The sequence below is a fragment of the Artibeus jamaicensis genome, unplaced genomic scaffold, assembly GCF_021234435.1.
Source record: "Artibeus jamaicensis isolate MK-2021 breed Jamaican fruit bat unplaced genomic scaffold, CSHL_Jam_final contig_463, whole genome shotgun sequence".
In the NCBI taxonomy this organism is placed as follows: domain Eukaryota; kingdom Metazoa; phylum Chordata; class Mammalia; order Chiroptera; family Phyllostomidae; genus Artibeus; species Artibeus jamaicensis.
The window spans coordinates 800,082-821,489 of NW_026521841.1; the positions used below are offsets into that span (position 1 = coordinate 800,082).

The following is a 21,408-nucleotide window of genomic DNA, read 5'->3' on the forward strand; positions in this document are numbered from 1 at the left end:
AGGGATGTTGAATGCTTACTTAAATATAGCCAAGGATTTTTAGACTGTCCTAGGCTAGGAATCTTCAGCATAGCTAAGTTAGACCAACTTACCTGATATCTTCCTGGATATTTTTTTTTAAACTAGTGACATCTAAACTAAGTTTATAATTTTGAATTGCCCTGTGTTGACTGTTGCTTCATGTTTTGCTTTCTTTATACTCGTGTATTTATTTGTGCATTTTTTAACATTATTAGTAAGGGGCAGTTGATTTTGTTGTCGTCGTCATCGTTCTTAGGAGCTTTTATTTCAGTGCATTTTTCAAACTTCTAAAGGCTACTTGTTGACACACTGCATTACACCAAAAGGCTATTTAGGATTTTTGCTTCATTTCATGTTTAGCTATGGTAAATGTTTTAAAGGTACAACAGTTGACTTCACTTTTCTTGAAGGGACAAATATTTCTGGCTTTTTGAAGTGCCTTTAGATATCTAGCTCAGAATCTAATTCATGTTTATAAGATTTGCTTTTATTATAAAACTCAAAATAAAAACATGTACCAGAGTTAGATATTCTCAACAAGCTACTTAGTTAACATATGAGTTAGACTCTCAGGAACCCATTGGTAAAGTGGTTCTGACTTTGAGATATAGGGTTAGTTTTTTAGTTTTTAACAGAGTATTTTATTTACAAGTTTCTGACACTGGTGAGCGTAACCAAGAAGTCATTTGCTTTGCTCTTCTGAAATTTGTTTGTAATACTAGCTTTATATTGAAGTGCCCATTCCTCTTAATTTAAGTTTGCATATTTGAGGCCAGTAACAACCAAACTACTTTTTTCTGACTTCAAGATATTATTTTCCCGCTTTCATTACCTCATGCATTCAGTCACCAGTTGTCACTCTTTGAGTTCTTGCATTCTTGTGGTCATTGTTCCCCCTGGTTCTAATTGAGTGCTGTTGTAATGTGCAGATCTGACCAAGAAGATGTACAATTAACTGTCCCCTGCTGCTGCTCTAACAACAGATGTCTCCTTTTCATTCCAAAACACCTAAAGAAACATACTTGGGTACTTTACTATGGAAATTATTGGAAGGAATTTATATATATATCACAGTTTTATGCATATGCCTCAATTTAAGAGAGAAAATATTTTGGTCTTTAGCATGCTGGACTATGATACAGAGAACCTGAACTCTGAAGAAATCTATAGTTCTTTGCGTGGAGTAACAGAAGCCATTGAAAAGTTTAGTTTTCGAAGCCAAGAGGATCTCAATGAGCCAATTAAACGAGATGGCAAGAAGGACTGTGATATAGTAAGTATCCCCAGGCTAGTAGAGAACTGTTTGTTAAGTGATAATTACCGATTCTTCTGAACACTGACTACTGTTATTATTGAGCTTCATTATTATTTTTAGCCTGTAGTCAAAAATATTTTTAGAGGCCCAAGGCAGTTTGAGTTTCCCTTGCTATCTTTGTGAAGAATGTTAAATACCTTTTTCCTCAGTTTGCTTTTTGTTAATGCTGGACATATTTTTGTTCCTATGTTGTGATAAAAGTAGTAAGCCTGAATCAGATACCATTGTGGCTGGGAGCTCTAGTAGCATGCAGAAGCAGGCAAATTAGCTGGAGGTTATCTTTGGGATATCTAAGCAAACATATCCTTTAAGGCCTGTTTATATGCTCTTGTGAAGTTAAGACCGGTGAATTAGGCTGAGATTTAATTAGGTAGAGATTTAAGAGGCATTGATTGACTAGTTGCTAGAGCCATCTTTTCTTTGAGAATGGGCCCACCATTTAGACTTTTCATGTTCCTCTTGAATAAATTTTACACATAGTCACAATCCACAATTTACAAATTTAGTTTCTCCCAAGAGTCCATGGGATTTTGTGAGTGTAGTTCAGAGCAGAGTTGAAAATGGAAAAAAATTACAGAGGGTTGAAGAGTGACTCAAGTAACAAACTGGGTACTCCAGGGCGTTTCACATGGCAGAGACCTGACCTGTATGAATGCTGTTGGGGCCAGTTGAGAGAAAAATGGTGACTATGGAAGGGAGGGCAGTAGATGACTGGTGGACACAGGTTATTGAGGACATGGGATGGATGAGGTTTGGGTGCTGGTAGAGGAATTGGCCTTGGCCAGGAAGGAGGGTGAGTGGGTTGCAGTGAGGAAAGTGGAAAAGATTTCCAAGGTAATGGGAATGGGGCTCTGATTAGTGAACAGAAGTTCTTCCAGGAACAGTAGAAGCCTTAGAAGAAGGTGGATGCCTGAGGCATTACTTCCCCCAATTATAAATATAATATGTAGCCAACATATAGTATTTTGAAAATGTAAAAAGAGCTCTCCGTATCTAGAGATAATTAACATTAAGATTTTACTGTATACTTCTCTATTCCTTTATGTGTATTTATATAGTAATAGTTTTGGGGTATATGCAGAGTGTTTTTTAAATAAAATAGGCATCATAGTGTGTGCATCTTGTCTAGCATAGGAAGTGAGTACTTTCCCCTGTCAGTACTCTTGTGTGTGGATTTTTACGGCTGGATGATAATTCACATGGATGTATCATAGTCCCTATTTTGGAACATTTAAGTGTTTCAATTTTTTGAAGCATACAAGTACTGTGATGAAAGTTGGAAGAATGAAGCATGGTAGGAAGAAGTAAAAACAGCCAGGAACAGGAAGCCTCAGGGTCATCAAGGGGGTGAGAAGCGTGGAAGGACTGGAATGTGAGAGCTGCAAGGTTAGAAAGAGAACTGAACATAACTTTCAACCTAAGATTTTGCCACTTGTCGCCAAATTTTTAACTAAGAAGTTGAGGTAGATATAAAACTTTGTTGAATGTAGACTCAGGAGCCCACATCTTTTTAAGCTTGACTAGCAGACCCAGTTGAATGAGACAGAAGTTCATAAGGGCAGATTCAGTGAGAGGATGGTTCTCAAAAGCAGAGACAAAAACATGAAACACGTGAGAGAAAGTCCATCCTTAGGACTAATTACACAAGTATAACAGAACCTATATTTGAGGTTGCATTTTACTTCAAAATTGTTCTGCTTTATTTCAGGTAGAAATTTCAACACTTAATGCTAGAAAGGGTATGAGGAACTAGTGTAATATCGGCACGGCAAATTGATATAGTAGTTTTGGAGTTTAGTAAAAGTAATTTTAAGTTTTATATCCCTTATTTAATAATTTAGCTTTTAACAAACTCAGCAAAAGAAGATATTTATACAAAGTAGTTTATTTTAGCATTATATTTAATGGCCAAAACAAAAAAACATTTAAAAAAATCATTAGAAGGGGAATCATACAGTGAATCTTACTAAAACACAAGTAGAGCCCTGGCTGGTGTGGTTCAGTGGATTGAGCGCAGGCCTGCAAACCAAAAGGTCGTCGGTTCCATTCCCAGTCAGGGTCATGCCTGGGTTGTGGGTCTGCGCCCCAGTTTGGGGGTACGCAAGAGGCAATGGATCATTATATCTCTCGCACATTAATGTTTCTTCCTCTCTTTCCCTTCCCCTCTCTCTAAAAGTAAATAAAGTCTTTAAAAAAATAAGTAGGAATAATGGTGTTATTAAACGTTATGGTTATAAAAAGTTTATGTACACGGGGTATGCTTACACTATGAGAAAAGCAAACTATATGATGGTATGAGCACTGGGATGGCCATGCTGTAAAATATGCATGTAGACAAGGATGGGGGTGATAAAGTTTAAAAGGTAACTTTTGTTAAAAGTGATAAAAATTAGCTTTATTTTTTAAATGTCTTTAATCTTTAAAACCTCTTATGAATGTTTTTTTCCACTATAATAATACATTTTATTTTAAGAAGAACATTACAAAGAGAAAAATACTAAAATCATTCATGTATTATCTTCCCTGAGAAAAAACTTAAATTAAGTCATTTTTTTTCATATGTATGTAGTATGTGTGTGTGTGTGTGTATATATAATTTGCCTTTTAATAATTATATTAGTATACAGTTTTGGGGGGGGTCAGGTAACCAAATGCATTTCAGCAATTTCATTAGATATATATCCAAAAAATTGAAAGAAGGGACTTGAACACATTCCTCTATAAGTGTTCATAGGAGCATTAGTCACAATAACCAAAAGATAGACCAATCCAGTATTCATCAACAGATAGATTGAAAAAATGTGGTATATACCTACAATGGAATATTATTCCGTCATAAAAAGGAATATAATACTGACACGTTACAACACAAATGGAACTTGAAAATACTATGTAAATAAAATAAGCCGTACACAGAAAGACAAACACTGTGTCCTTCCACTTATGTGAGGTAGCTAGAGTAGTCACATTCACAGAAACAGAAAGCACAGTAGAATAGAGGTTATCAGGGCCGGTAGGGGTGGGCAGGGTGTTATTATATCATGGATACGGACTTTTGGTTAAGAAAGATGAAAAACTATTGCCCCAAATATAACAGTGGTAATGGTTATATGCAACATGGTATGATATTAATGTGACTGAATTGTACACTTAGAAATGAAGGGCTTGAAATATATGTATTTTATACCACAATTTATAAAAAACATGTATAAGCCCCAGTGCAGTCTGGTTGTCCCAAAACATTTTTACTTGTTTTTTTTCTCATGTCTGGGATGAGGAGAATGACAGTTTTGCTCTGTTCCCAGAGCTCAGCCCATACTTGATCTTGTTACAGTGCCACCCCACAAACGGTGCTAGACAGGCCATTGTGGCTTAGAAGAAAGGACCCCTGAGAGTGAAGACAGTCAGAAACATGACACAAGGGACAGAGAACCAGGGAGTTAATTTGTTGAAGACAAGATTCAGGATACATTGAAAAAAAATTTTTCAGAAAATAATAAATACCTGTTCTTTGACCCAACAGAAAAACCAACTCTGAGAGTCAGAAACATCCAAAGGAAGAATGATCTGCCTAGGGGATACTGAGTCCTCCATCATTAGAGATTATTAGCCCTTGTTTGGCTCACCAGTTGGTAGAATATATACCAGGAATTCTTGGACAGTTGAACTGCTTTAGATCTTGTGATGGTTACTGGGAGAGTGTTGATGTTGTGTCAGGACCCCAGTGAGGAAACCCTTAATGTTTGTAGAGAAAGTTATAGACTAAGAAGGGAAAGGGACAAGCCAAGAAGCACGAATAGAGGGCTCATAGGCATGGACAATGAGGGGGAATTAACTGTAGGAGTGGGAGGGACAGGGCAGAGGAGAGCACTGGGGAAAAAAGGTGGGACAAGTGTAACTGAACAATTTAAAAACGAGAGAAAAACAATTTAAAAACGGGGCTAACAGTGTTGGTACATGAGATTTCTGAAGAACTGGGGGTATGTTGTGTACATCCTTGGTTTCCAAGGGACTTTCCATGTTATTAATATCTCAAAAAATATTTGAGTGAAGTTAACCTGAAATACTAAGAAAACAGATTTTACATGTAAATAATGAAAGAAGAGACGAAAATATAAGCATGTTTCTAGTTCCCTTTAAGGTAGTTTATGAATTAGGTATTTACAAATTGAAATTCTAATGACTGTTCTTTGGTTAGTGGCCTGATTTCAAGTGAAAAATCTCTGGCTCTCCTATCAGTTCTGAAAATTTAAAGACACATTTGTTAAAAGTCCTAAAAAGAAAGTGACAATGTTCTGTGCTCCAGGTATCCCGGGATGGTGGAGTTGCCTCCCCTGCCACTGAGGGCCGGGGAGGCAGTGATGTGGTGGAAGGAGGCAGAACTGCTCTGGATAACAAGACCTCCCTCCTCAACACCCAGCCTCTGCGCACCTTCCCAGGGCCACGGGTGCGAGACTACAATTTGTATCCATACTCAGACACCATCAACACCTATGATAAGACAGCCCTGAAGGAAGCCGTGTTTGATGATGACATGGAGCAGCTTCGAGATGGTGTGTCTTTCTTTGTTCTATTGTCCCCCATCCAGAAGTTCCTTCCATGGGGTTCCCCTCTTGTAAGAACAACTCTGGGCATACTGGTCAAATGGAAATGGAAATGTTGGGTCTGTTCTGGGTAGTCCTTTGTTCAGCAGCTACATGTTGAGCTCCTACCAGTGCTTAGGCATGGAAGACAGCAGTGAACAAAAGTATGCACAGCCCCTGCCCTCTAGAAGCTTATAGTCTAGTCTCAGAGGCAGTCAGGAAATAAGCAGTCATGCAACTAACCTCAAGTTGCAGCTGTGACAACTGCAGCGAAGGAAGGCTACCTGTACCCATCAGGGAAGGCTTCCCTAGGAACTAGGACCTGAGTGGAGATCGAAAAGACAGGGGAGCAGGAGTTAGTGAGGTGGGGAGTAAAGGCTCCAGCAGTCCCAGCACTGGGCTCAGCATTTGTAATGGCCCCTGATGTGCCAGTCCTCAGCTATGGAAGTAAGATTCTGAAGCACCACTGGAAGTCTTCCCTCTTCTCCCACACCAGCTTATTCACCAGGTTTTCCTGCAGTGGCTTCAGTTGACTTCTGTACTGTGGTTGGGAGTTAGGGGATCAAATATTTACTGAGCTTTTGAATTACCTTGGGATTGCTGCTACACTTGAGTTTTACACATTATCTAACTGAGATAGTGGTGATTGTTTCCATTTTAAAGATTAAGAGAAGTTCAGGAAGGTTAAGTTACCTGCCTCAAATATAACAAACTCAGTATGGAGTAGAACTAGTCTGGTTTTTTCTGACTTTGTTAAGACCACTGTTCATTATTGAGTAACAAGTGATTAAGTATATTTTGGTATGATCATAATTTTATTTGGCACTTAGTTATTTGTTTTGTTTTTTACCTCATTGTCATGTTCACACATTTTGGTTTATTTCAACTTAATAGTCATTTTAGCTGTCTTCCTTGACAAAGTAACTGCTCGAGCTAAAGCCAACCCAAATTAATAGTAATTTTTAAAAAAATAACTGTTTTATTACCTCCCTTTTTAAAAAATTTTGAGCAAAAAAAATTAGAACTCTAAAGAATTAACATTTAACTGAGTGCCTGCTGTGTGTCATGAGGTGAATGACTGGCCAGGGACAGGGAGGTAAATGAGTTGGTCCCTGGTCTCAAAACCTCAAGGCCTGTCGGGGAAAACAGACTCAGCATGGTCACACTAGGAAGAGGGGAGGGCCATGCTGGAGGCATACGTGGGGTTCAGTGGGGCATGAAAGACTGAAAACTGCACTCTATTGGTGGATCCAGCTATGATGGAATGTTAAGTTGGTGCTCCAGTTGTGTGAAAGCAGAAATTGTGTCCAGTGGTTGAAAGCATATTCCTCTGGCTATTAATTGCTAGTTGTTGGTGGGTAGCAGTTCCGTATATACCCAAGCATCTGTTTACTGGGCAGTAGGCAATGATACTGAATTTATTATGACTTGCACTTTCTAGAGTACTGGACGGTTTCCTTTCATTGCTCATAGAATTGGTGCATCATTTAACTTAGCCATTTGTTGGTCTTGTTGGAGATGGAATAGGGATTAGGATATTGGTCGTTATTTATTCAGCAAATGTATAGTAAAAGGCTTAGAGAAAAATGTAGGATAGGAGGGGGAAATGATAGAGGTCTTTAACGTTTCAAACTTTGTCATGCATTTGTTTCTCAATTTTAGAATATGAAGAAATACACAAATACAAACTTAAGTAGTTCTTGATGGCTCATGTGATTCATTTCTTCATCCTTCCTATTTGAAGTGAATTCAGAATTGAGGTCTCTTAGAAGAATATGCAGAGACAGAGGATGTGCTCTTCTGCCTCGTGAACTGTGGTTCAAGCCCTTGCAAGCGGTTATGCTAAGAGATCTCGGCCAGTTTTACAGTCTGCCTTGATTGTATTTGTTTACTGCACTAGTTCCTAAACTGTGTACATTTCCAGAAAAGGGATGAATCTTAATTGTAACAGTACCTTAAGAAGAATCTGTGTATTTCAGTGGATTTGGTACTAGGCAGAGACTGTTCCAATTATAGGCCTGACTTAGGACTGTTGCAGTGGAAAGAGTTTGGATAAGGGAGACAGTCATGGATGGGCTTTTGGAAGGGTTCTTTGTCTAAAATTCACTGAAATAGCAGTTTCTCTACTTGTCTGAAATGGAAAGGGAAAAGATGGCAAGGCAAGGTAGTGACATTGAATATTGGTGCTTGATACCTGTTCTCCCACCTCAGTTGTCACAGTTAGCTTGGTGAGATGATGTGCTGAGTCTGAAGCCTGGACTGCACAGCAGGATGAAGGGGTGGATGGGGAGAGACTGAAGAGTGGTGGGAGGACTGCAGGACGTCACTGAGGAGGCACCTGGAGCCAGGCATTTCCTTGTGCAATGACTTCTGTCCTGTGTGCCTCCCAGTGCCCATTGACCATTCTGACCTGGTAGCCGACCTTCTGAAAGAGCTGTCCAACCACAACGAGCGAGTGGAAGAACGGAAAGGTGCTCTCCTGGAGTTGCTCAAGATCACCCGGGAAGACAGCCTGGGCGTCTGGGAGGAGCACTTCAAGACCATTCTGCTCTTGCTGTTGGAGACACTCGGAGACAAAGATGTGAGCTCCTTTTGTTCTTACATTTCCCCCTTCCACGGGCGAGTTCAGTCCTGTTCTTGTGGCATTTGGCTTCTGCTCTGTCTATATCATGCTTACTGTTTATATCAAAACACGTGAAATATTTTCTGAGCACCAGTAAGGGAATGTTTTCGTCAGAGACAGGACCCATCCTACCTTATGTGCAAGGTTTTTTTGTAATTGGCTTTGTTGAGGGAAACTTATTCCTGAATCAGGTCACTTTAACACAAAATTTATTAAAACATTAGCAAAAATAATCATTTTTTCCAATGAGCTTTTTTCCATGAGTTTTATTTATGTTTCACATTTATTTGAGAAACAGAGAAGTTCCTTTTTTAAAGACCCTACAAAATGCTGCGTTCTGTCACATTTTATCTTGGTTCACCCCTGTGTGTCTCAGCAGTTCCAGTAACCCAGAATGGTCAAGCAACAGGTTTAGGAACCATGGCTTATTATTGTTACCTATTATTTCCTATTGTTGTTTTTAAAATAAAAGGCCCTCTTCACACTGTGACATTTGAATGTGACAAACTAGGCATCTACCCTGTCACTCCTAAAGGAAGGCGGAATCCAGTCAAAGCCCTGCCTCTTCCCCTTGTGCAGCTGGTCCCTTCCACAGGACAGGAGTCAGTGTAGGGTTTGAGAAGTGAACTCTGCCCTCTGCACTGGGCTTTGTTTCAGCCAGTAGAAACAAAAATAATGTAAATGTGGTGAAGAGCTCTGCTGGCAGTACTGAATGGAAATCTGACACAGCCCATGGTAGAGGTCATGCCCAGGGTCACAGTGGTGGTGACTTGAATGGAAGACAGGTGAGCAGGAGGCTGGTTGAATGTCATGGTGACTCAAGTCACTTCTGATTTTTAGGATTAGTGGTTTGGTATAGGGCTGAGTAAAGCTAGAGAAGAATGGTGACAAACGATCTGTATTCACTTTTTTTTTTAAACAAAGTATTGGCTTCTGAAGCACTTGTCCTTGGTTGGGCTTTGTTGTCGGGGGATAGATTGATGTCATGTAGAGGGCAGTAGATGGTGTGTTAGTGTGTGAATGGTACGGTTGAGTGACAGAGAATCAGGATGTACTTTTTGGCTGTGTTTAGTATAAACTCCACTCTCTTTTAATGAGATTAGGAATGTGTTTGGAATGGCTTTCCTCCAGGTGCATGACTCAGCCTTGAGGTCCTTCAGCAACTTGAAGCCTGGACAGATTCCCCTCCCCATGATCTCATCACACAGAAGGCTGGGAATAATGACAGGGCTCCAATTGTCCTTACAGAATTTACAGTCTTACAGGTCATGTTGTTGCAGTGTTCAGATGCTTTTCACCTGTCCTTTTGTACATTCTACAAAGGGAAATTTGCATATCTTAGCCTCAGGAAACCTGAAATCCCCCAGAGATATATTGTCCTCATTTAGTTTTCATTCGGCTCATTAAAGAAACCTTCATCAGGTCCCTCTTAGGTGCTTGGTCCTGGGATGTCAACACAGGCACAGGGCCTGCCCTCACAGAGCTGGCCATCTAGAGGGCCTCTGTCAGGTGTGCAGTGTAATCTGTGTTGAGGTGGCTGCAGGATGCCATTGAATCCCAGAACTGGGTGCTTGGTTCTCCCCGGACCCAAACAACTGTACATTTAGTGAAGTACTGTATACTGAGTGCTGATGTCTTCCTTTCCTCTTGTACACCAGCATTCCATTCGAGCACTAGCATTGAGAGTTTTGCGGGAAATCCTGAGAAACCAGCCAGCAAGATTTAAAAACTATGCCGAGCTGACCATCATGAAGACTCTGGAAGCCCACAAAGACTCCCACAAGGAGGTGAGCCAGGCCCGAGGCCCAGGAAGCCTGAACAAGTCTTCAGCACAGTTAGTTGTGTGGGGAAAGAAGAGTGCCAATCACTGTAAGTCTTCAAAAAGGGAGTCCCTTCCTTTGAACTGAGCCCATGCCATAATACAGGGTGAAAATCCCATTGCTGCCATGGTAGCTGAGCAGCAGTGCAGTTCAAGGACCAGTGTGTGACTTGGTAGGTTTCTAATTCCCTTTCTATGTGGACAGTGGGCTTGGCCTGTTCCTGAGAGATTTCCCATGTCAGTGGTTCCCATTTCTTTGGTCAAAAGGAGGGGTCTTTCATTTCCTTTTGGCATTTAGCATCTGGCAGTGCAATGTGGGAGATTGAGATTGGCTTTGAAGATAAAGACATCCTAGACCAAGTCTCAGACAAGTCCTAGAACTGATGTTTCTTTGCTCCAGAGCCTTGGAGAACTTGTTTCACCTTCTGAGCCTCACTTTCCTTATGTGTAAAATAGAGATGGCTGTTATTACCAAGTTTTTTGGTAATTCCTGTGAGAATTAAATGAGACAGCCAGTGATGGTTCCTGGCCCAGTGCTTGATGAGAGTAGGTACTACACTGTGTTGGTCCCCTTCCCTTCTTCCCCTTCCAGTGTGCTCCTCTTTGGCTATGGTATGCCTTCCCCACTAGCTTCTGAACTTTTCTAATACCAGCTAGAAAACTTGATATTACAAACGATCTCTGACCCCAAAGTGAGAGACATAATCGCTTGCTCAGGTCAGTCTCTTAGCTCACATATGACTATTTCATGAGCATACTCATGGATTAAGGGAATTGTGCTTGGAGCAATTCTTATATCTGCAAAAAGAATTAGACCCTAAATCATAGTTTTTCTCTGTTCAGCAGCTATATGACTACTGAAAACCAGTGGCCTATTTGGCCTCCTCAAATCCCCACCGTGATTGCAGGCCCAGCAAGGGTGGAGGTGGTCCTTGTGCTCTGTCCAGGCATCTCCCCACCTAACAGGTCTGGCATAACACAGGTACTTACATGATAGGTGTGTTTTCAAACCAGTAACTTACACTTTCAAAATCTGGCTTGGTTGTGTGATGGTGATAATCACTAGTGTTTGAACAAAATGCTCTTCACTTACAATAACTTACTTGAAAAATGTGAGGACCAGATGAACTAACATAAACAACAGTGATTTCTGGGTGAAGAAGGAATTTCCCAGGAGGCACCATAATTGGTGAGGCAATACATGGTGCCTACTGTATCACAAGATACAAACCGGATCTTGGGTTTCTTTTACAGGGCAACTGACTTGTGCTTTTTGTTTTTTTCTCTTTGTCTTTTTAAACCACACTAGCTTCTCCTTAATGAGAATACATGAACACACACATATACATACATATATAAATAAATAAAACCAACATTCTTTTACATATATGATATTAGTTGTTTTCTTTGAGAAGGACATACCTAGAATATGGCATTAAGGTGAAAACTAAGCCATCTACAAGGTGTGGCACTTGGACCCTAAGAAATACAAGTTAACAGTTAAATAATCCATTTGCTGTTTACTGTTTTCTTGAGGGATCTTACTGTTTTTTTCCCTGCCAAATAAGAAATCTAGGAGAGAAAGTTCTTAGTTGTGAAGTCCTTTAAATTGCCTAAGTAACAAAAGCAGAAAGTATAATTCCTATAACCCAGGGGTCTCCACGCTGCTGTCGCTGATGACCTGATAAAGGAGGTGGAGGAAACACTATGTTCTGAAAGGTTGCCTGTATTGGCAGGCCGCCCTGCTTTGCATAGTTTCAGACTCACCTTGATGCAGTTGCCCTTGTTGTTTCCGTTCTGAAACTTGACTCTGTCACTTTGCCAGAAGCTCCTAACTTGGGCTTGTGTATATGTAGATTTAGATTTTGTTTTTGTTTTTCTGTTCCTTTAAAATTATTTCAGTCTTTCTCTTATTTTAACCAGTCTATCTCTGTTTCTTGTTTTTTTGTTTTTTAGGGCAAAATAGTTTGTGTTGTGGCCAATCATGTCGGCATATAATATTGCACACGATATTTCTCTAGTCATTATACTTTCTTATTATTACATTCAAACATTTATTCAAACACTATTTGAATATTTATTGGAAAGGATCCAAAATGTTTCTAGACCTAGTTATTATATTAGTCATATGGAGGCAGAGTCTGCTTTCCTGTCTAAGTACTTCCAAAGTGTATTCATCCCAGAACTCTCCTCTCAGAAGAAGCTAGTTGGTTTTGTATTCATAGACAAAACAGGTCTCAGCAGGAAGTGAAGAGCATGAGACCTGGGAGGCTGACATACCTTGGCACCTGATGTCCTCCCCTGCCTGCTGTGGTGGTGGCCATACCTGGTGCACACTGTCATTCTGGCTGTGGCACTGTAGCATTGCAGTACAGCTTTTTAAAAATGCAATTTCTATAAATTGAAATTTATCATAAAAGTCCTAATGGAAGATGATGACAAGATAGCTTCTTTTATCATCTTACCAGCTATAGTATGTTTTATCAGGGTCTTTTAAAAGGAGCTGAGTGTATAAAACATTTCTTTTTAAATATTGAAAATGTATCAGGCACTAAATTTATCTCAGACATCATCCACCCTAAGCTAGCATGTACATTTCTACAGAAAGCAAGGTAGAGGATTTGGATACCAATTTAGAGTCTTTATTTTAAAAGTTGGTGTGGGGGTTTTTTACTTACTTAAATTTTTTCATTACAGTTGACATACAATATCATACCAGTTTCAAGTGTACAACCCAGTGATTAGACATTTATATAACTTACGATGTGATCACCCCGATAAGTCTAGTACTTGTCTGACACCATACATAGTTATTTGAGCCATGACATGTTTTCATATTTCCTACTGTAATAAGTAATTCTGTTTCATTCAACTCCTTGTTTTTATCGTTTTAGTGAATAAAATATACTATAGCATTTCAGTGCCTTCCTAATGAAGGTACTTAATGGTTTACACTAGTGTTAGCTTTTCCAAACATGATTAAAAGGGATAAAGCTTTGTTAGTGACCTTTTAAAGTCTTAAGTCCATTTTCTGTTTTTCAAATAAACTCTATTAATCTTAACTCTTCTCAGAATTTGTAATCTTATTTGTTAGGATTGGTACAGAATCTCATTTTTATTGATTAAGAGAAGATTTAATAAAAGAAATGCTGTCAATGAGATTCTGGACTCATTGTGAGATAAAATCTTGAGATAGAAAACCTTGTTTTCAGTCCAGCTTCTCCTCTCCAGCTACGTTGTTTTCATCACCTCTCTACAACCCTGCATAAACATGACTTGTGAGAATTAAAGTGATATGGAAATATGCTGTTAAAAAATGTGCTGTACAAATATTGCTACATAAACTGTTTTCAGACATCCTTATGTCTGTCAGAAGACTCATTTCTTGGAGTAAGTAGTTGATATGCTAATTATTGATTATTTTACACACATTTAGTGTAAGAATTGTTCCCAGTCATGTGTCTTGCATATAAATTTACAAGAATAACCAACTCTATTTCTTAAGGATAATCTATAATTGAAACTTTTTGATAATTCGTCTTCTGAATTTGACCTCATTAGTAAATGTTCTGAAGACACTTGCCTATTGAAAGAGGAAATGTCGTCATCATTGTATGTCATTATACTAAAGTCTCGGAGTGTAAAGCATCAGAGTCCAGCTTCAGGTCAATGCATTGTGTGGACCTAGAGAAGTTACTTTAACTTTCTGGACCTCGGTTTTTCTTATCTGTTAGCCCAGGGAGTGTACTAGATGATTATCTGTGTCACATCCAGCCTCAAGATAATAGAAGTTGCTATTGAGTAATACACCTAAACCTCATAGATTGTAAATCTCCAGTTTTCTATGGGACCAGTCTTAAGATGTGGCCAGAGGCTCATTCCCTTTGTAAGTTACTACTTTTTTCTTTTTTAATTTTTATTTTATTAATTATGCCATTGCAGTTGTTCTATTCACCCCCCTTCATTCCCCTCCACCCCCACCGTTCCCGCCCCTTTAGTTTATAACCACGTGTCTCAAGTTCTTTAGATTCTATATTTCCCATGCTATTCTTGCCCTCCCCCTATCTATTTTCTACCTAGCATCTATGCTACTTATTTTCTGTACCTTCTCCCCCCTTCTCCTCCCACTCCCCTGTTGCTAACCCTCCATGTCATCTTCATTTCTACGGTTCTGCTCCTGATATAGTTGTCCTCTTAGTTTGCTTTTGTTTTAGGTGTGGTTGTTAATAACTGTGAGTTTGCTGTCCTTTCACTGTTCATCTTTTTTTATCTTCTTTTTCTTAGATAAGTGCCTTTAACATTTCATATAATAAGGGCTTGGTGATGATGAACTCCTTGAATCTGATCTTATCTGAGAAGCGCTTTATCTGCCCTTCAATTCTAAATGAAAGCTTTGCTGGATAGATCAATCTTGGATGTAGGTCTTTGGATTTCATGACTTGGAATACTTCTTTCCAGCCCTTTCTTGCCTGTAAGGTCTCTTTTGAGAAACCAGCTGACAGTCTGATGGGAAGTCCTTTGGAGGTGACTGTCCCCTTAGCTCTTGCTGCTTCTAGGATTCTCTCCTTCATTTTAATTTTGGCTAATGTAATATGATGTGCCTTGGTGTGTTCCTTCTTGGATCCAACTTCTTTGGGACTCTCTGAGCTTCCTGGATTTCCTGGAAGTCTATTTCCTTTGCCAGATTGGGTAAATTCTCCTTTATTATTTGTTCAAATAAGTTTTCCACTGGTGGCTGTGCCTTTCCCCCTTCTGGTACCCCTATAATTCGGATGTTGGGGCGTTTAAAGATGTCCTGGAGGTTCCTAAGACTCTCCTCATTTCTTCGAATTCTTGCTTCTTGACTCTTTTCTGTTTGGTCCGGATTCCGCGCTCCTGAGTCCGTCTGACCGAGTCTTCCTGTGCAACCCCGCTCCACCAGCTGCTGGTTTCGCCCCTCTTACCGGTCAGGCTGAAGAATTTGTTGTTAACGGACTTCCGAAAAGTTCAATTTTCCGTGTTCTGGCTGTGTTTTCTGTTGCTAATATTTAGTTGTCTCTAAACTTGTTGTGTGAGAAGGCACGGCACATCCTCCTACGCCTCCATCTTGGCGGAAGTCTCTAGTTGAGTTTAAAGGAAAGGAATTAACATGTGGTTCCGAGTGAAATGCACTAGGAGTTTGGAGTAGGCTGGCATTGTCAGAGGAGAATGCTTGAGGTGTTAGAACTTGAGACTGAGAAGTAGTAGTTAGGGAAAGAATTATACTAGTGAGCTGAGGGAGGCAGCGTGAACTTAGAAGGTATACCTGGGCTGAGTTCTCGGAATCAAGACTTGCCGCCATATTCTGTGTGTCAAGTGGAGATACCATTTCTTGCTTCACAGGGTTGTTCTGAAGTGCCAAGCACGCTGTCCTGTTCTGGATGACCACTGCTGCTGCTCTGTTTTTCAGGGCAAAGGGAAATGGTTCCTCCTGTCTGGTGAGCTGACCTCACTCTTTGGGGCCAGCTGTGACTCTTGCCTTTTAGCTCCTGTAGCTTCAGAAAGAGCATCTGATTGAAACAACCCATATTGCAGAAAGTAGTCAAGAGGGCTGTTATTTTAATGTCAGAGTCTTTGAGTTTAGAGTCTGCAGACCTGGGTGCACACCCTGGTTTTGTCGGTTCACTGGCTGTGTGTTTGTGACCAAACTACAACAGTTCTTTGGATCTCTAAAATGTTCATATGCACTGGTGACTTGGAGGAGCAGGGATGCTTTGTGGCCTGTAAGGCCTGCCCTGACATTAAAGTTAAATGAGAAAGGTAGCTGACATTGTGGAAAACAAAGGATACTGTCATTTTTTATACTCTTCCATTAAAGTAGACTGATTCTCAATAGAATTGTTTTTGAGTTTTATACAAAGCAGATAGAACTGCATTTCTCTAAATACATCTAAGAAGACTTAAGTTTCGTTAAATTAACTTTAAAACTTCAATAGAAAACACAGCTTTCATCTTTGGACTGTTGCTTTGGCTGAGTCTGGGTAGCTGTCATCTTTAGGCTGGAAAACATGAGTTTTTAGAGCTGTAAAACAGAAGCCTCCAGGACTGGGAAACACAGCCATCACCTGGTCTCCCATTCCCTTCTGACTCCTCAGTATTTTTTTCCCTTTGCATCCTAAATTAGTTCCTTATAAGGGGGAAGACATAGTAAATCTCCCACCCAAGAGCCTTCACATATTTGAGACAGATAAGGTTGTCAATCCTGCTTTTCCAGACAAGGATGTGAAAGCAGTGTTGTTAGAACGCGTGTCATTCAGAGTCCACCTCCTAAAGTTTTTGAGTGTCCATTTTTCAGGGGAGAGTACTAATCAAGTATGAGTAGAAAGTAAGGTTTATAATTCAAAATAATGTAAAAATTCTTAATTTAAATTCTACTGCTCATTTTACTGATGAGGGAACCGAGGCATAGAAAATAAAAGAAATTTTCCCCAAGATCTCCAGACTTTGAACCTGGAGCTTTTCTTCCCTCTCTTCCTCCTACTGGTCCTGAGTGTAGCTGAATGATTGCCTGCTTCAGGGGTGGATACCAAAAGTTGGTGTCAGTGCTGTTTTTATAAGGTCTTTCCAGCTTTTCCCAGGAGGTGGCACCAGCCTTTTCCTTCACTCCCAAAGGATTGTAGAGCTAAACTGGGTGTGCCCACTGGGAGGAGTTCTTTGATTCTGTTCATTGTTGTTTGCTATTTTACTTATCCTTTTTTTTTTTTTAACTGAGCCAATTATTCTGATTTATCAGTGACAAGGCCAAATCAAATTTTGTAAGCTTAAAACATGCAATTCAAATTTGACAGGTTCTGTGCTCTAAAGGAAACCTTATCTTTAAGCAAACATTCATCAGTATTCTGAGTAATGACCTCATTTTTTTAAGAAAGTTAGATAAAGAAATTATACTTTTCCTAGCTAGACACTATTATTTCACTAACTTTGAAATTAAAGAATTCTGATATTTCTAACCAGACTATAGCAAAATCAACAGAATTAGAATAATTTCAATAGCTTCAAAGTGGATTATGGACATTAATCCAGCTGTCTCTCATGATTATATCTTGCCCTTTTTGAAATCCTTGTGTCTTCTGGCCACTGTGTCTGCTAAACGGCCTTGTCCTCCTTTCTTTGTGTTACCCGTGTTTACTTTTGCTGTCTCTGTGCTTATACTTATAATCTTTGCTTCTTATGTTACACAGAACACAGGGACAAAACCTAAAGTTCGCCCTGATTCAGGCAGCTTGCCAAAAACTGGGGGGGTCAGCATATAGAGGGAAGTCAAGAACATCTACCTTCCTTGCCAGAAAACAGTGTCTGTCTTGGGAAACTTTCTTGAACCTCAGTGAAAGAGAGTGCTTCACAATTAGCATCTTGAGGTACAGCTTCTGGCATTTTTTTTTTTTTTTAATTTTCAGAAAACCTTATGTTAGAAACTTTTGACTAACTGCTTCATGCAGGTGATATCTAGGAGTCCCAGAGTTTTATACAAGGAAGTTCTCAGGTTTGGGTTTGAGCTCAGTAGACCTGAAGCAGTCTGTTTCCTGAACAGCTCCTATAGGTTAACTCATTTTAACCTGTACGACAGTGGGGCACAGGGAGACTGGAGGAGAGGAAGGAAACCTTGTGACAGAGTGTTCACTGTGAACCTGGCTACTTACTTCCTTGTCTGTTTAATACTGATAGCATTCCTGAGGTACTCCAGGAGGTTTTCGGTCACTTCCTGTCATGACTGTGAAGGGGCACTGCTGGGATCTGAATCCCAGTCTGTCTTCAAAGCCTATGTCTCTCCACCCATTGAGCCACTTCCCATCTCCTGCTGGGCTCTTAAATATCTGTTTCTATACATCACTGTTTTCTAACTTGGATATATTTGTGAAATCATCCAGCATTTTCTGACCCTTTTATTTCCATGTTTAAAAGCTGAGGCCCAAATTTTCCTCAGTTAATGTTACTCAGCTTTCTGGCTAGTACGTTTCATGATACTTGTGAACAGTGACTTCTTACAGTCAAAAGGCGTCGGTTTCAGAGAATGGTCTTATTCAGTGCATGATATGCATGAACCGAGGATAAGGAAAAGCCCTTCATCTTACATAATTCATTGCATGATGGAGCTCTTCTAAGAAATATGATACTCCTCTTCAAACATTATTGGGCAAAGCCATCCTGAACTAAAGTCTTTTTTTCTGAAGAACGGATCTGTGTCTTCCTTTCCATATGTTACCTTGAATGGGACACTTTTGTACAGTTGAATTTCCTGAGGCTCATGTTGCTCATTTGTAGATATCTTGCCTTTCTCCTTTCTTTCTGGGCTAGCTGCTTAGTTGGAACATGTGAATGCAGATCAGTGAGGCATGCCAAGAGGTGACTTTGCCAGTCATGAGCACTTTAAAAATATATGCACTAGGGGAAAGTTAGTCTGACAGACATTTATGAAGTACCTAATGTATATTGGAGATCGATTGTGCTGGGCATGAGAGGTATAGAAAGATGGCTAAGATGGGAGCTTGCCTTCAAGGAACTTTTAGTCTAATGGGAGAGACAGTTTCAGTAAAACGTTTAAGTGCAGTGGTCAAGGTTTGCACAGAGGCTCTTCTGAAGTTTCTGTTGATGTGAGTGGGCCCTGAAGGGTGAGTTGGTCCAGCTGGGTGAAGAACACAAGTGAGCAACGTTCAGGAAGAGTGCAGGGATTAGACAAGTGCACTGAGATGAGCCTGGTGCAGGGCATGCCCTCAGCTCAGTATTACCAGGGCACAGTGGGAAGATAAGGGGGCTAAAAATTCAACTGGGCGGGCCAGCGGAAGCCAGGTCTTATTGGCCTTCCATGCTGGATTGAAGAACATGGACATGGTCACCAGGTTAGGAGAGATCATGGGAGCAAGCACACCCACTAGCATTCAATAGACCAGGTCGGAGGGGTCCTCTGGACAGAGCTCTGTTTTGTGGCAGACCTGGAGTTCCCAGGTTGGTTGCTGTGCCTCCTGGTAGCATCTCCGCTGTCAAGTCCCACTTCTAGTATTGTTGCTTCAGCAAGGCCTACCTAATAGTCATCACATGTTTTATAGCTGCAGTCATTTGTATGTTCTCTCTCTTTTAATCCAAATAACTGTAAAAGTAGATATTTTTAAATCCTCATTTTGGAGTTTTTAAAAATTGTGTCTCAGAACAATTAAGTGCCTTGCCAGAAGCTTGAACTGAGGCTTGTCTGCTGCACTGTTCTCATAGGTAGAGAATGTGCCCCTCCAATCCTGAATGCTTCCTTTCTTGGAGTAAGAGGGTAAAGGTAATGTGCATACACCAGGGCCCCACAGCACTCTACCTTTGGGGGACATGTGTAGAAAAAGCTGCACTTTGCAGGAGATTGGGTTGTCAAGAGAAGAAATAACTGCAGTGGGTTTCTTTTAAATACTCTCATTTCCACGTGTATGTAAAATAGAGTGGCGTGCCCTAAATGTGACTAAGTTAATGCTTGCTGACAGGGAAGTCTGCTCACTTATATTAAGGTGCATGGAAAGGCTGAAATTGCTGCCTAAATCAAACCTACTTGCTTGCTGTGGAAGAGGCAGAGGCAGGCTGGGATGGCTCTGTAGGGCCAAGAACCCTTGAGCTGGAAGAATTCTCGCAGAACACCAGAGAAGCCTCTGCAGACATTCATTCTACTTCCCATCCCTCACCACCCTTCTTTCATCTAATCCTGGCCAACATCAAGAAGTTCCTCAGGTAGCAGACTCTCCCACTTTTGGCACAGCCTGCTTCTGTGGCCTCATCTGCCATTATCTGGGCCTTTGCATCCTCATGCTGCCCATGTGCATGGACCACCCACACCCTGCCCAGGGCAGCACCTGGGACCCCTTGTCCTCCCCTTTGTGGACTCAGCTCAGTCCCTGACACATAGGGCTGAATGGATGCACACACAAAGTATAAATGGAAGGCAGAGAGAAGGGGTGAGAAAAAATTATTTCTGAGGCTTTGAAGTTAAGAATCTTAATGAGCTTTTTGAGAGTAGGACATGGCTCTTAAAATAAAATTATCTCTCTGCTATGCTTTGCCCCAAAGCCTGACCTTCTATGTATATAGGAAGCACAAACCTTGGATGTTCCTGACACATGTCTTCTCACATGTACACAGCATTTACCCTTGAACCATGCTGACCTGGGTTTCCATTTGGCTCTTGAAAGAATTAATACACAATCCCAGTGTATGCCCTCATGGGTATATGCTTCTTGTCCATAAGTATACTGGCCAGGTGATGATGGGGTAGAGGGGTGATCTCATTTAATGAGATACTTGGCCTTTGGTCAGTGACTTAAGAAGATAGCTCATCTTCCCAGGGAAAGTCCAAAAGATCACCAAAAAGAAAGAGATGTGACTTTCAGAATTCAGGAAGGTAGAGCTTCTCTAAACAGAACAAATCCTCAGGACAGAGCAGAGAATTTGATGGAATGACCAGTCCAGGGCTGGCATTAGGAGAATGGGTTAGATGTTCCATGCATTTTGTAAGAAAACTCATACCTGTTTATAGCTGGTTGTCTTTGTGTATCATTTATATATGTATTCCTTTGCCACTAATAGTGGTAACTATCATTTACTGAATATCTAGTACATATTGATGCTGGTCCTCAAATGATCTGTGTTAGACAACTGTATTTACAGATGATGCAATGGGGGGTTAGCACTATGAATGGTGTGACCAGGATTTGTTTCCACCTCTATAAGTCCAAGCCCTCTGTTCTTTCTTTTCTCTGGGTTCTGCACTAGGCTTTTTTTTTCTTTTTTGATTATGCCATTACAGTTGTTCTATTCCCCCACTTCAATCTCCTCCACCCCCTCACTATTTCCCCCCTTTAGTTTATGACCAGGTGTCTCAAGTCCTTTAGATTCTATATTTCCCGTGCTATTCTTGCCCTCCCCCCTATCTATTTTCTACCTACCATCTATGCTACTTATTTTCTGTACCTTCTCCCCCCTTTTCCTCCTCCCACTCCCCTGTTGCTAACCCTCCATGAGATCTTCATTTCTATGTTTCCGCTCCTGATCTAGCTGTCCTTTT

At 40.5% G+C, this 21,408-nt stretch overlaps 1 protein-coding gene across 14 annotated transcripts in view; it reads left to right on the top strand.

Moving 5' to 3' along the window:
* Positions 1 to 21,408, top strand: part of CLASP1 (cytoplasmic linker associated protein 1) — a 284,449-nt gene that overhangs the window by 245,244 nt on the left and 17,797 nt on the right. For all 14 annotated transcript variants that reach the window (XM_053666530.1, XM_053666542.1, XM_053666529.1 and 11 more), the window contains 4 exons: positions 1,144 to 1,294; positions 5,643 to 5,889; positions 8,310 to 8,500; positions 10,201 to 10,329. In XM_053666530.1, the coding sequence (XP_053522505.1) occupies positions 1,144 to 1,294; positions 5,643 to 5,889; positions 8,310 to 8,500; positions 10,201 to 10,329 (718 nt within the window). The remainder of the gene's footprint in view (positions 1 to 1,143; positions 1,295 to 5,642; positions 5,890 to 8,309; positions 8,501 to 10,200; positions 10,330 to 21,408) is intronic.